Below are 14750 nucleotides of genomic sequence, written 5' to 3' on the forward strand. Positions count from 1 at the left end.
GGTCGACGTCAAGATGCATAGCATTTGGATTTCCTTACAGCCGCAAGACCAAAAGCCGGGTAGGTTATACCGTGCTTGAGAAGAAGGCTGCTGCCGTTGCCTAATAGCACTACTGGACGCCGTCCTGTGCATTTCGTTCGAATTCAATGCACTTGCAGCGGCCTGTCAACCTTGTTAATTGCCATTGCTACCCAGGACCACGACATTCGTCACGATAGATGAGCCGTGCGTCGGTATTCGCAGCACGACAAGGTCTATGGCACGGGTTGTAGGTTTCCCCAGTGCCTATCGAGCCGTGTATGCGGCACAGCCGAGTCCGAATAGGCCCATCTGCGCGGACAAAAACAATGTATGGGAATAGATGTTGGTTGCATCCAAACGTACATCTAAGTCGGACTGACGCATTCGAGCATTCGGCGTTTGTTTTCTCGGTTGTTCCTTAGTCAGTATGACATCTAGCAGGCTTTCATGCTAGAGGCTCGCAGCATTCTATACACCTAAAGTTATGTACGATCTCTTAGTTGGAGATGCAGGTCTCGGGCTCAGAAAGAAAGTCAACCAAAGATGATGACTACGCGGCCGGATGGATACCTTGTTTTGCCACGACGATGGAGGTTACCAGCTGATGAGGGGATTTGTTATATATATAAGTAGGCTGTTGACCTCGTCCTACATCAGTTTTCGTTGGATATGATAGGGTAGAATCACTACCAATACCATACACCCTTTCTTCGAAAACGTATACTTTCAGTAACTGTCCCACCTCGTACTCCTCTACGATGGGTATCTTTCAGGTGGGGTTCCAAATGAGGAACAATGTTCCGTCGGACCAATACCTCGAGGAATACGACAAGGGGGTCGCTGCCCGCGAAGCGGAAATCCGACGCCCAGGCAGGAAGATCGACGTCATCTCCAATGAGGAATACGACCGTCGGAATCAGATCAAGGATCTTCGCACTGAATCTCAAGGATTGTACATTGAAGCACTCAGACGAAGGAACCAGGCCATCTGCTACAAGGCGTTCCTCCTTCTCCAAGACCAGTACCCTCCTGAAGATGGCATCGATGATTCCGTGTACAAAGAGGTCGTGCTGGCCGTGTGCAAGACTGTCACCAAGCGCTTTTTCCTTCTTCATTGCCACATGATGCAAGACAATGCGGTCTGCCGGCCGGACGGTTTCAAGCACTTTGCGGACGCCGCGCTTGGCATTTCCATGACCGAGAGGGAAGCAGGTAGTATGATGTTTTTGGCAAGGCGGAAGGTAAGCGCAACCAATCTTTTCTCGGCGAGAAAACGGTTCACACACTAATCATTGGGCTCGCAGTGGTCCCCTACAGAGTCTTTGGCCTCACAAGTGAAGCAAGACCTCGATGAGGTCAACCTTTTTAAACCCATTGCTACTGCGCTCGCGTCCGTACCGGGCTACTTCGACAAGGAGACCCGCCGCCAACTTATGTTCTCCGTGAGCATGAGGTTCAAGGGACTCCAGAGAGACAGACAATAGCCAGTAGAGGACTACATCAAGCAAGCCCACCAGAGCCTCGAGGGAAGCGGGCCACAGCATTGCATCATCCAGCCGTTCACACCGGAGCAGAAGGAGGCCCTGAAGCACGTTTTCGACAATGAGAAGGCCATCTGGGCCTTCGAGCAGTTCTACGAGGACAGGCAGTGGTCTAAAGACCCGGAGACCCTGACGGACCAGATGAACATGCTGTCCGACATTGCGAACAACGATTCCGTACAGAAGACCATTGCCGGTACGATGCTCAAGGAGTACACCGAGACCAACATGGTGGTCGAGGCTGCGGCATCGCTTCGCAACGACGCGTACGGAAGCGATCCGCTTGGCAGTCAAGAGAAGGGAAGGAAGCAGCACTGGCAAGCTCAGCATAAGAACGCTGAGAAGCTCAAGGTCCCAGCTCTCAAGACTGGCTGGGCCTTACTGGACGGTGGCGATCGCCATACGCAATATTTCGGGTCCTTCCTGGAATCTTGGATGAGACAAGGGCTTATTTGAGGCAACGAGGGACCCTGGTTTGAATTACATACAGTCGATAGGTCTCTGTTTCGTCGCTTCGGAAAGGGTATTGGTCGCGGGGGTATTTGCATTCTCCTCTTTCTCTCAACTTAGTAATCTCCACTCATTCGGTACTTGTTCTTCATTCTCATCATGATTATAAGTCGTTTTACATACTCATGAATACAATGTAAAGACTCGTCTCCGGCGGACTGTCTTGTGAAATTTGTTTCGAGCGTGGTGGTTATGTATTGGCAGACGGTCTTCTTCTGGACTGCCGCGGCAGGCAAGCCTGACGTGCAGTACAAAGCCAGGTACAAGTTTGGAGTGCTGGCTGGAAAGGGCCCGGCTCCAGCTGCTTTGCGCCTGCTTGCATGTGGGAACAGTTCGTTGTTCGAGACCGGGCGTGGCGCTCCTTCCTATCCAAATCCATGAAACATATGCCAGTGACGTTGGGAAGGATACAACGGAGGATCCATAGGCAAGGACGTGATCACCTGCCAAATAGCAAAGCTTTTGACTACCAAGTGAGACCAACGTTTCTATCACCTCGAGGATATTTCAAGACAAACAAGCAAACACCCAAACGAAAGGAGTGAAAACAACACACATACAACTACCCGTACACGCATTTTTTGGACCTCAGGTTAAAATCATACATAGTCATCATCATGTCCAAGTCTGTCACGTCTCCCGACCCAACTGCTATCCCGCCTTCTAGCCAGCCTGATGGCTCGTCTCCTCTCCCATCTTCTAGCCCGCCGCCTGCACCATTGGCTGCACCATTGGTGGCACCGCCCCCAGAGGACTTCTCCAAACCCGGGAACATCACCGGTGGGTGCCTCTGCGGCGTCATCCGTTACAGTGTGGACTTCCCCCCTGACCACAAATTTCTGAAATCGGTGAGTCCTTCCTCGTGGCCACGGCGATGTCAAGTTTTGCGAACTGCCCGTGGAGAATGTGTGGGTGCTGACGTATCATCGTCCGCAACAGAGCAACAGCTGCCAATGCACTCAGTGCCGAAAACACACGGGTACCCTGGTCTTCTACACGCACACAGTCCCGGCAGCCAGTATGTATTGGATCGATGAATTTGCTTTAGTACCCAGTGATTCGAGGTTAGCAGCGCCCTTGACGCTGAGGCACCACAGTACCGCGGACGGGTGCCGACGCGGCTTCTGCAACGCCTGCGGCAGCACGATATACTGGGAAGACGAGAAGCGTACTGACCGGGAGCTGGCGCTCGGAACGGTGGATGCGAAATTCCTGATCGGTGGTTATGGAGAGCCAGGACGCGCTACCTCTACTGCTCCTCCCGTGCCTACCACTGATGGCTATGGGTTCGCCCTGGCAAACTGCTCAGGTGACAATAAGTTCTGTGATAACGAGATCAGGAGGGTGACGGATGGGCTTGCGGTCCCGAGAGGCCGTCGCTGGCGGAAGGATGTCGAGCCTGAAGGGCAGCAGAGCACATAAATCCGATGCCTTGAGGGTTTCCAGACTTCCAAAGTCGTTGGCAATACTTGATTGCTCGACTGCTTACAGACGCAACATCATTAACTCCAGAATCCGGTTGGTTTGGTAGGTGAAGAGAATCATGCTACACATTAGAAGATCAGCAGCGACAAGAAACATGTATATACTTGATTCCCATTCGGAGCCAGCGTTGTCTTGGTTCACCAACATAATACGCCCGAACGCGTACGTTTTTTTCTCTAAGAAGAAATACCACGATGTCTCTTATGAATGATCGCAATAGTTATCGCTCCATGAGCTGCCTCTTATGGCGTGCGCTCACTTCAAAATGAACATGTGTAGGTGGGAAACCAGCGCCGTACATTGTCCAACAGAACTTCAGTCCTTTCAAATGAAATCGAAGAAAAGAAACAGCGGAGGACAAGCTTGTCGACCTCTTCGGGGAATTCAGGTGACAAGGGTGAGAGGTGGAAAGGATAGATGGAAAAAGGAAAAAATAAAGGACAGCAAAAAGACATACAACACCGAGGATTCCCAGGTCGTCACCGACCCTAGTACTAATTCGGCTCTCTGCTGCTTATATATGGGAGAGCGGACGGGATCCCTAGTATTCAGCAGGATATGGTCGTATGTGATTGAAACTCCCACTTTGGAGCATTATAATAGCAAAAACGGTGATGGAAAAATGCCCACACCATTTGCCAATCTCACCATCCAGCAAGTGAACGGTTTACATAGGTAGTCTTCATTAGGTGAATAGTCGCCTTTCGCGCTCAAGAGGGTTGCATCTTGGGTTCTTGGGTTAGCTCACAAAGCCACGTCTCTCTGGTGCATTCAATTGTGCCATGTTGACCTGCGATTGCATCAACCGCGAACGCCGCACGGTATCATGGTCCTTCGCGTAACGCATAGTCGGGACCGAGGCGCGGCGTGAGTGGCGCCCGGTGGACAAGCAGGTGTGTTCTTGATGCGGCAACACGATGGGGGTTTCAACACTTGTCGAAACGACCCATTTCGTTTTAAGGGGACAACCTATATACAATTATATCCAGGTACTTAAGCCTCCCAGATCTCAAAATATCACAAGAAAAACCACTTTCCTGTATCACTTAGTCACTGGTTGGGCTCCTTGGAGGACAAGTAGAAGGGCGTTGAAACACGATGTATTCTGGAACGACAGCGTCAGTCACGTTCTTTCATCTACTAAAAGTCGATGCGAGCAAAAGGAAGATTATCATCAGACTGAGTATAAAGGAAGAAGAAGAAATACATAATATATTTCAACCAAGCCGCTTTAATGTATCGTCCAATTCGTCCATTCATCTCGATAAAAACACAGCCTGGCCCGTCTTCCCAGAACAGGAAGTAGCAGGACGATAAGAATCAATCCTCGCTTTTCAGAAAAAGGGGTTGCTTTTAACAACATTTGGACCGCTATGACCCCCAATTGCTACTATAAACACTGTTGAAAGGGGGGTAACACCTTGCTTGACCTTGTACAAAACCCAACCATGGACTGCTTGCTTATATCGCAGTCCTAAATATACCTAAACACACGATATAATCACCGCTACCAGATGATCTAACCTGGAGTCTGACAAGTGAACAAAAACTTCAAACCCCCGTTCGAAACTTGGAAATCCAAGCATCCGATTGTCACCGCCCTCGAGGGGAGATTACACCGATGCTATATGTGTACACCAAGACGTCCAGAACGGGGAACAAAAACAGGGAGCCAAGAGAAAAGGCTGGTATCAGTGTGACAAGAAAGGCAAAAGAGACCACCAACACCAAAAAACGCCGCTCAATGCCATCCTCAAGTTCATGAATTCTCGGATAGCTCAGAGACCAAAGACATCATCTAGCTTGCTGAACAAATTGTCCAGGTTGCAGAGACGATATGATATGTTGCTGTTGAGGGACTTTGCGTCTATTTCTTCAGCACGGCATCGTAGACACTGAAGAGGCCTGTCACGGCAGTGCCGACCAAAATGCCTTTCCAGCCACCGTAGACTGCGCCATTGACTCGCGCAATTGATTCTTGGTTGAACCAGCCACCAAAGGTGACATTTTGTCCATATACCACAAAGGAAAGCAGGGCTTTCACAATGCTGAAGGTCATCGGGTCAACAGTGTAGTCAGGAGAAGGGTTCGCCTGGCGGCTGGTGCGACGACCAGACTGGTGAGCCACGGATAGGTTGAAGAAGTAGCCGAACAGAGTGGGAAGAATGGTGCTGGTGCAAGCCCACAGGAATGCAGGCGACCAGAAAGACTCGGTAAAAAGCAGGAACAGGTCTGGGACCATGACAGGGTAGTCCTTGGTACCGAGAAGTTGGACGGCAGGGATGGTGAATGCGTAGCGATCTGGCAGCACCTCGTGCCGCAAAAAGTACAACTCGAAGATTGAGACGAGGGCAAGTACAGCATTCACCGAAGACAAGTACTCGCGCGTAGCATGGGTTGCTTCTGTGACGCCGGATTCCTTGTAGATGGACGAGACGCGGTTCCTCACAGCAAGGGTTGAACGGTCGACGGCCTCGGCGACGTCAGCCGGTGTGGCGGGCAGCGGAATGCGGCTCGCAAGAGTGAGGGCACGGGCTGGCGTGTGGGCAACGGCTGTAGAGATAGCGGTGGACATAGGCTCCTCTTCTGACGATCTGGTCCATGTTGTTAGTAAAACGCGCGCGTGCTTTGGATCCCGACGCGTGCCATACCCCGCGAACGGGGGGAGATTGTAACAACGCGCCGGTTCGCAGGACAGTGACTTACTCCGTCGCGGCCGCAGGCTCGGGTTCGAGCGTGGGCCTCTCTTCAAGCGCCTTGGTCATTCTTCGCTTACTGACGCGGGGCTTGTCATCCAAATCCCGCTTGATTGGCGACCCGGCCGCCCTGTTGCGACTCGAGAAGTAAGGCGCGAACTTGGGATCGGCCATAAACTGGGTCGAGTTCTCTGCGAGGTATTCGTCCAGGGCGAGCTCCAGCTCGACTTTCTTGAAAGATTCGAAGCTACATGATAAAGCCTGAGTCAGCGCGTGCTTTTAACCGCGATCTTTGATGCCTGGGTGCGATGTAGCCACGAGATTCCCTCGTGGTGTTGCAGGCGGGCCCGCATTCCACAGGGCAGTGGAAGGGGGGGTGCAGGATAGCTTTGATGACGACAATGGCGCAAGCTTCAGATCGCGTTGCAATTGAGGCGAGAAGGGCAAAACGCGAGGAAAATTGCTCCAAAACTCCAAAATAGATAGAATAACAGCGAAGCGCAAGAGTATCTGTCGCGTGCATACGTACTTTGTAAGTCCCGATTGTTGCGCGAGCTCTACAAGGTCGGCCTTTCGCTGCCGCTGCAGCCAGCTGTTCGCGCCGGACATGGTGAGGAGCTTGGAAAAGTGGAAAAGTAGGTAGTTATAGATATGGCTGTGATCGCGTGGCAACGGCGACCAAGATGCAATGGTTCTTGGAGAAATATAGCGGGTTTGTTCGTGATGAACTGGGGAGCGATGATGATGGATGGAGAGTAGAGGTGGGTGTGTATACTTGATCAAGGGGGTGAGCAGTGCGTTCGGTAGTAGCAGCGACAGGACGGGAAGGCTAGGCAAGTAATAAGGGGGAGGGGGGTGTTGTTTATGTTTTCTCGGGGCTTTCGTGTCAGTGTTGATTTGGGGCAAGCCAGGCAGAAAGCTGGGGGGATGTTGGCCGATTTGGTGATGGGATTGATTGGCCTTGGCAATGCTGGCAGGCCCCACGACAGCAAATCCGCCGAGTTTGGGTGGCTCCCAGACAGCTCACACCCTCCCACTTTCTCCCTCTTTAGCGTGCCGGCACGCAAGCGCAGATCCTCCACACCTTCTGCTTTCTGCTTCTCCAGGGACCAAAGAGAAAGAGGGGCTTGAAGCTTTGCGGACTGCACCTTCTCGTCAACCTGCATTTCCTGTGCTGAAGCAGGGGGACTAATAGCAATCAGGGTTACATCCCTCAATCCAAAAGTGCAGCAGATGGATTGCATGTACACACATCAGCAAATGTGCATTAATGTCGGGTAGTAGGCTCGAGTTCAGGATCTCTATTGTCGTGAAATGGGGCTCCTTGTATGAGGTAGCGACCGAGACATGTTGACATGACTCTCGGCAGTGACTCTGCGTAGCAAGTACCTGCCCTCTGAATGGCAAAGCGCTGCTCCCATCAGACTAATATGCCGTACTGTATATATCGGGGATCGTTTATGTAGTGCCATTGGCGTAATGTTTATTCCACGGGATATAATACCCGATTGGATTAATTGAGTTGTCGCTTATACGCAGGAAGTATTAAGCAACCTGCAAAGTAAAATGAGCATTTTCGCTATCCAAAAAAATACCACTTGCAAAGCGAAGCCATCACACTCTACTTGGTTGTTGCTGCATGACGATGCTATGATTATTTAAGGTTATATCTACCTTTTTTTTTCTATCCATGTACTGTCTTTCTAAACTGTTTCTCGTCTATGATGAGTCCATCCAGTCCACGAACCTCTCCTGCCCCTTCGGCACGAGCCGGATGGGGACGAACTTGTTCCCGTGCAGTTTCAGCGTCAGCAAGCTGGACGCGCCCGCAATCACCTTGCGCGAGCTCTCCTGCGCCTTCTTGTAGACCTCGGCGCGCCGCGCCCGGTCCATGGCCTCGACTTCAGCGTCGCTCGCCCACTCGTCCACCGCGAGCTCGAGGCTGTACTTCTGGAAGATGACGCTGAGGGCCGAGATGAGCTCGACCTGCGCGAGGCGCCGGCCCAGGCACGACCGCGCCCCGTCCGAGAACGGGATGTAGGAGCCCCGCACGGGGCGGAAGAGCTGCGCGCTCGTGTCGGGGCCCTCGAACCCGCCGTAGTGCTCCGTGTCCGCGCCCTCCACCACTTCCGTGCCGTCGTCGCCGTCGCCGTCACCGTCGATGCCCTCCGCTTTCCGGTACCACCGCTCGGGCACGAAGTCGTGGATGTCGCCGCCGTCGCTGCTCTCGTTGCCCGTGACCTTGCTCGGCTTCGTGGGCCAGTAGCGTGGGTTGCGCTGGACGGCCGTCGCCACCAGACCAACGTGCACGCCCTTCGGCAGGTGGTACTTCTCTCCGTCCTTGACGATCACCTGGTCGTTGTTGGCCACCTCCTTCGGGATGTCGACGACGGGCGGCATCATCCGCAGCATCTCGTTCATGCAAGCTCCCGCCATGGATGCCATCAGGGCGTTCACGCTCGATTCGTAATCCCATGAAGACGGATCCGTGTCGCCGAAAATATTGGCAATATCCCGCTGCAGGAGTCTCTGGGCCGCAGGGTTGTTCGCCAGCTCCAGCAGCAAAAAGTGTATCGTATTGGCAGTCGTCTCGTGTCCAGCGACGATCATGATGAAGGCGTTTCCGGTAATTTCGCTATCCGACAGCTTGGTAAGCTTGCTGCCCTTTTTCGATGTCGTGTCCTCGCCGTAGCTTGTCCTGGCAAGCTGGCCCATAATGTCCATTCCGATCTCTTTGTCGCCGTTCTTGACGTCGTCGATCTTGTCATGCAAAAACTCATCGAGATACTTGACAAAATTCTCTTCTGCCTCAGCGGCATCTTTGGTAGTCTTGAAAGGGAGGTGCTCTAGTAGATAAAATGTCAGCCTCGTGCACATACGATTCTCGTAAAGCTGGCTTACTTAACAACCACCTGGGCGTCAAAAGGAGAAGTAATATTTTCTCCAGGGTCATCTCCAGAGACTGTGTGAAGTTGAGAGTGTGCCCTGCGGGTGGCTCCAAGGCAGCGTATTTGGCTTGCCGGGCATCAGCATCCGGTGGAAGCGACTGTCCAGGCCAAAGCAGGCGAAGACCAAAACCAACATAGCCGATAATGTGTAGCATGAGGGCCATGGTATCGTGCTCCACCGTCTTGATGGTCCGGTTTCCTCGGCCGTCGGTCCCCAGCCACTGGTCGATCATGCCCTGCGTCTGCTTGATGGACTCGGCGAACACGAGGGCAGCATTCTTCTCGTTGAAGGAGGCGGCGGTGACCTTCCTGTGGTTCTTCCATACGGCCCCCTCAGTCGCGAGGACGCTCTCTCCATACAGAGACAGAATCTTATAGACCTGAACGGGCTTGGGGAAAGCCTCGCGCTTAGACGTGACTTGGTGAATCACCTCGGCGTTGGCAGTGTAAAGGATGAGCTTCTCAGGGCACGCGACCAAGAACACATCGCCCAGCTTCTCAAATACGCGGTAATTGTCCCGGAAGTGCCAATCCGGCATCAAAACCCTGCGAATGTCAGTATATGGCACATGTGAAAATAGGATAGGCGACATACGGCATAATATCTTCCCAATAGCTACGGGGCAGCAGCATGAACAGGCGCTTCCAGAAAGGGAACATCTGCGCAATAGGGCTGTGAGGACTAATAGCTATATAGGTTCAGAAGAGGTTAGTCGGTCATTTTGCGAACGAGCTGTCACGCGGCCCTGCGCGCGCGCGTGAAGACATAACTCACGGACTACATGGTAGGGGAGACCGGTGCGCTTGGCTTTGGCGACATTCCCTGCCAGTGCAGAGGCATAGCGATACACGCCGTACCCTATAGCCGCAAGGAGCAGCAACAGTATTGACGATGCCATCTTGGTGGAGGGCAAATTATCGAATCATGAAGAAGTGAATATAATTGTGAAGAATGTCGAAAACCAGAGAAAAGGGCCAGCTGGTCTGTCGCAGTCAAGACGTAACAACGCCTTTTAACGGTGCCCACCAGTTCCGTGTTTCAAGTTACACTGGGACTGGACACGAGTCGATCCTACGAGCTTCATGAGAGGGCAGGAGGAAGAGAAAAAAAAAGCAACAAAGCCCATTTCGCCTCTTGCACAAAGCAGAATGGGAACGGCACGGCTTCGGGGCAAGCTCCATCCCCGACATCCCACACTACGTTACGCCGCTTCGCAATAGCTCCATGTACTCGGTGTTAGTTGCCCAATTAACACAATCGCTTTGTTCCTCGCCGAATGAGAGCTTGTCAGGCTCGGGTACACACTAGCAGCCACTCACCCACTACTCGGAGTCAGGAGTAGCCGTGCGCTAGGATTGCTTTTTTGATCCACTAACAGCAGCTTCAGGACCGTTGCTCATGCGCACGTCATCGGCCAGTATAATATGATACCCGGCTCGCCAAGCCAAGCAAGGGATAGCTCATAACATATTCTCGGGATGTCTCTCCGTACGGATGAGGTCCGTCTTCTAGACCTGACAAGCAAAATGACCAGACTCGACTTCCGACAAGGAGGCCCCGCCGCGGGGAAGGGCTCAAAGAAATAGAGACATGATACGGACAGATTAGATGAGCTTATACCTAGATCTATGCCAATCGGATTTTATACAAATCCCAGCAGTGAGATTATAGTTACGGCCCCATGCAGGCCTGTCAGTCAAATAACCTTATTTGTAGGTATGCACCAGTAATATGTCACATCCTTGCAGACTGGACGAACCACTGGCTTGGAAATTAGCCAGGGACCTCAACCTAGAACGGGAAAATAGATAGGTACGCACTAGTACATACAGACGAACCTTGATGACTTCAATCATTGATGTTATATCTGAATAGTTACTTTCCTGTATCCATTTGAATAAGAGCTAGGTTATTCTAATTGAGTCTACACTCACAACGTGCACATGTTTTCGATTCGCTTAGTATACCCGCAGTCATTCCAGCTGTACCGAGCTGTTCTTCCTGACGGAAGTATCCAGAGCTTACCTACCTCGGTGATCTTCGCTACTTGAGAGGCTATCGTGTGTACCTATATAAACATATCTTTTCTCGAAACAATTTGAGGTCTGTCCGCTGCTGACTCTGATTTGGGTAAGCTTATTGTAGGCCAAATTCCAAGCTTGAGGTCGCAAGTGGGCGGCGTGCAGCAAGGGAGGGGAGAAGGAAAGTTGTGGTCTGTTTGCTACAAACGGATGCACGATATATTATCCGACTGTCGGTATGACCGGGTAGTTATCAATTTAACCGAGTAGAAGCCAAGGAGGTACCCAACCATGTTGTCGGATCGATGACAGCTGGGCGCCGCCAACCTCGGCGCTGCAGCCAACCAGTGTTTCAATCTGTTCAACGCCAGGTCACGCCACATCTTACCTTACCTCTAGGAGCGCAAGAAAGCATGACCCTTAGCTGGAACTGTACAAACTCAGGTACTACTAACCTGATCTCGCACAGATATTCTATGACAAACATCTTCTTTAGCTCCCAACCCATATTCAGGTCAGTGCTTGGGAAATCGGTCACCGGGCAGTGGCAAGGCAAAATCACCGTTCGTTCATTCGTTCCTCAACATCATGCCCGGCCTGACCAAAGCCCAACTCAAGCTGGTCGAGGCCTCAGAGCATTCCTTTGACCGTACCTATGCCGCACAATATGGCGAGCAGCGATGGAAAGACTCGCTTCGCCCCGCCTTGCTGAAAAACACACGATATGCCCTGCTTGTGAACCGATACCAAGCAGATGAGATCCCTAGCGGCGGCATGCTTACCGATAATGAACGAGAAAACCTACAGACAATTGACTTCTACACTCCTACCAGCAGCGAAGGATCCTCTTCCTCCTCTTCCTCCTCCAACCCCACAGTGAACCCACAGGCACCGCGCCTAATTGCATACAAGAGATGTGACTCAATAGACCCCTCCCAACAGCCGCTCGTCTCTGCCGATGAGCCCTTTCCGGCACCGCAGGTGAATATAGCCCCAGATGGCTTTAAAGCACTAATGACACACTGGAACCTGGATGCCGCATCGCTCCTGCCCGTCCACTTACTCAAACCAGTCCCGGGCGACAAGGTCCTGGACCTCTGCGCCGCGCCGGGCGGCAAGAGCCTCGCCCTAGCGCAGCTCCTACGCCCGCCCACTTTCGAAGGCCCCGATGGGCCGTCCCTGGCCAGGGGCTGTCTGCACAGCAACGAGATGGACAACACACGCCACAAGCGCCTCGCCGCCAACCTCGCGGCCTACCTGCCCCCGGCGCTCCTCCAGCGCGGGGAGGTGAGAGTCCTGAAACTGGACGGCGCCGACCCGCACGCCGTCCTCTCGCTCCCCCTGCGGGCGGGGGGCTATGACAAGGTGCTCCTCGACGCGCCCTGCTCGAGCGAACGGCACGTCCTGCACGCGCACGCCCGCGCGCGGCAGGCGGGCAAGATGGCCGACGAGATGGCGCTCTGGCGCACAGGCCAGTCCAAGAAGACGGCCAAGACGCAGGCGGCGCTGCTCCTGACCGCGCTCCGCGCCGTCAAGGTCGGCGGACGGGTCGTCTACGCCACATGCTCCCTCAGCGGCGAGGAGAACGACGGGGTCGTCGAAAAGGGCCGGGAGCTCGTGCAAAAGGACAAGAAGAAGCTCGGGGCTAAGTGGGACGTCGCCGTCCGAAGGGGCGTGAGTGTGGAGGAGGCGCAGTGGTTAGAGAGTAACTGGGCCGAGCGTACAAAGCATGGCTGGATCGTGCTGCCTGATCACCCGAGCGGTGGGCGATGGGGACCGCTGTTCTTTGCCGTACTTGAAAAGATCCCGGCTTGATCGCGATTTGCCGGATGGTTTCACTAGCACTTACAGCAACCGGCCGTTTGTTGGTTGATGCTACACACAGATAATTATCTCATCCACAATGCCGTGTTCGGCCCCTTGCTCGCGGGCAAGCATTCTATACGTTGTCTTCAACAGAGCTGTAGTTTTATCCATGCCTCAAGGACGTGGCAGCAAGTAAGTCCACAGATACGTCTAGAGGCAGCGAATATAAATGGAAGATGGGTCATTCAAAAAAAGGAGCCCGGTTGAAATCAAGATTGCGTTTTTATCGGAACTGCCCTGATCCCTACTATCCGCATACGTAAATAAGTGGAAGTCAATGTCTCGGGCCTATCGGGAGCAACCGACGGCCCTCAAAGCGGATAGATTGATCAAATGGCGGGGTGTCTGGCAAAACGAAGGGCGCAAGAGAATGAGCAACGAAGTGGGCCTGTCTGGTCCTCGGCAGTCCAGCCCGCCGCTGCCCGCTGCCGCGCATCTCCATTCGGTTGGACAATTGATCAGGAGGGAACTCCAGCTGCGGAGTAAACACCGATCATATCGCACGCCCGGTTCGTACCGTACGCCCTAATAATCGTTTGAACGTACGCCCTGTAAGCAACACATAAGCTTGCAACAGTAGTGCTGCCCCTCCTTCCTCCTCCAGCTCCGTGGTCGCATGTATATAAAGTGCCGAACTGTCCCATCTTTCGCCATCATGTCTCCTTCTCCAATGGCAGCAGCCCCCTTCCGCTTCTTCACCCCCAGATCTCTCGTCGGTATTACCCCACGCCGCCTGGTCTACACCACCTCGACATTCCAGTCGTCATCAGCCACAGCCAGCAGCAACACCATTCGGACCTTCACCCCATCATTCTCTCTCCTCCCCTTCTTCAAGCCCAGCTACGTGACCGCCACTACCCGCCGCGCCATGTCCTCCTCTACATCCGCCCCCGCGAAACCGGCCATCACGGCGCCGCCCCCGGGCAAATTCGAGTTCCTCGTCGTGATCCCGGACAAGCCCGGGATGCAGGCCAAGCGGCTCGAGGTGCGGCCCAAGCACTTTGAGGGGCTCACGAAGTATATCGAGTCCGGCGCCATGAAGATGGGTGGTAAGTGAAGCCGAATCTCATTACTACTCTTTCATACTGATTGATATATCCAACAGGTGCGGCTCTCGGCGCGGTACCTCAGGGCGACGATCCCACCAAATGGGACTTCGCCGGCAGCACCGTGGTCATGGTCGCCGAGTCCGTAGAAGAAGTCAGGGCAATGCTCGAGAAGGACATTTACACCACCAGCGGCGTCTGGGATATGGAAAAGGTATTGTTTATCACCCTCACCCCTCTTTTATACCGTTAGCTGACTCCCGCCTCTAGGTTCAGATATGGCCTGTAAGTTGAGCGCAGAAGGACCGCCCGCCCCTTTCCACTTGAAATCTGAAACGGGTAAACCTTCAAGAGTATTAGGAGTGTTTATTAACAATTGCACAGGTCAAGCTTGCTTTCCGGTACCCATGAGACACGATCAATTATGGCTTTCATCTCTGAATAAGTTTGGTTATTTCCAAATCCATGCTGCCGACAATGGAATTATGGGGTATGGACATCATTCATACGCTGATTATATCAGGAATACTGCCAGTTCCCAAGACCGTCCCCTTGATTTTGTGAGGCGCATCCAGTGACTCCCAACCTCCCATGATATCGGAAATGCAAACGCTA

At 53.0% G+C, this 14750-nt stretch overlaps 6 protein-coding genes across 6 annotated transcripts; 4 read left to right on the forward strand and 2 right to left on the reverse strand.

Moving 5' to 3' along the window:
* Nucleotides 1-779: 779 nt before the first annotated feature.
* On the forward strand, nt 780-2018 carry PG985_010814 (uncharacterized protein; the record flags this gene model as incomplete). The annotated part of the gene is made up of 3 exons (XM_066830581.1): nt 780-1262; nt 1326-1463; nt 1578-2018. 3 exons carry the CDS (start codon nt 780-782, stop codon nt 2016-2018), a joined length of 1062 nt encoding a protein of 353 aa, XP_066681263.1.
* Nucleotides 2019-2689: 671 nt separating this feature from the next.
* Nucleotides 2690-3494, forward strand: PG985_010815 (uncharacterized protein; the record flags this gene model as incomplete). The annotated part of the gene is made up of 2 exons (XM_066830582.1): nt 2690-2920; nt 3012-3494. The coding sequence occupies 2 exons, from the start codon at nt 2690-2692 to the stop codon at nt 3492-3494; spliced, it is 714 nt and encodes a 237-aa protein (XP_066681264.1).
* A 1930-nt stretch (nt 3495-5424) lies between these two features.
* Nucleotides 5425-6862, reverse strand: PG985_010816 (uncharacterized protein; the record flags this gene model as incomplete). The annotated part of the gene is made up of 3 exons (XM_066830583.1): nt 5425-6151; nt 6264-6500; nt 6783-6862. The coding sequence occupies 3 exons, from the start codon at nt 6860-6862 to the stop codon at nt 5425-5427; spliced, it is 1044 nt and encodes a 347-aa protein (XP_066681265.1).
* A 1110-nt stretch (nt 6863-7972) lies between these two features.
* Nucleotides 7973-10100, reverse strand: PG985_010817 (uncharacterized protein; the record flags this gene model as incomplete). Its single annotated transcript, XM_066830584.1, has 4 exons — nt 7973-9099; nt 9155-9747; nt 9797-9890; nt 9977-10100. The coding sequence occupies 4 exons, from the start codon at nt 10098-10100 to the stop codon at nt 7973-7975; spliced, it is 1938 nt and encodes a 645-aa protein (XP_066681266.1).
* Nucleotides 10101-11811: 1711 nt separating this feature from the next.
* On the forward strand, nt 11812-13038 carry PG985_010818 (uncharacterized protein; the record flags this gene model as incomplete). Its single annotated transcript, XM_066830585.1, has 1 exon — nt 11812-13038. One exon carries the CDS (start codon nt 11812-11814, stop codon nt 13036-13038), a length of 1227 nt encoding a protein of 408 aa, XP_066681267.1.
* A 706-nt stretch (nt 13039-13744) lies between these two features.
* PG985_010819 (uncharacterized protein) lies at nt 13745-14546 on the forward strand (the record flags this gene model as incomplete). Its single annotated transcript, XM_066830586.1, has 4 exons — nt 13745-14138; nt 14195-14349; nt 14406-14420; nt 14520-14546. 4 exons carry the CDS (start codon nt 13745-13747, stop codon nt 14544-14546), a joined length of 591 nt encoding a protein of 196 aa, XP_066681268.1.
* Nucleotides 14547-14750: the final 204 nt, after the last annotated feature.

Source organism: Apiospora marii, assembly GCF_038362585.1.
Source record: "Apiospora marii strain CBS 49790 chromosome Unknown utg000007l_segment0_segment0, whole genome shotgun sequence".
Taxonomy (NCBI): Eukaryota; Fungi; Ascomycota; class Sordariomycetes; order Amphisphaeriales; family Apiosporaceae; genus Apiospora; species Apiospora marii.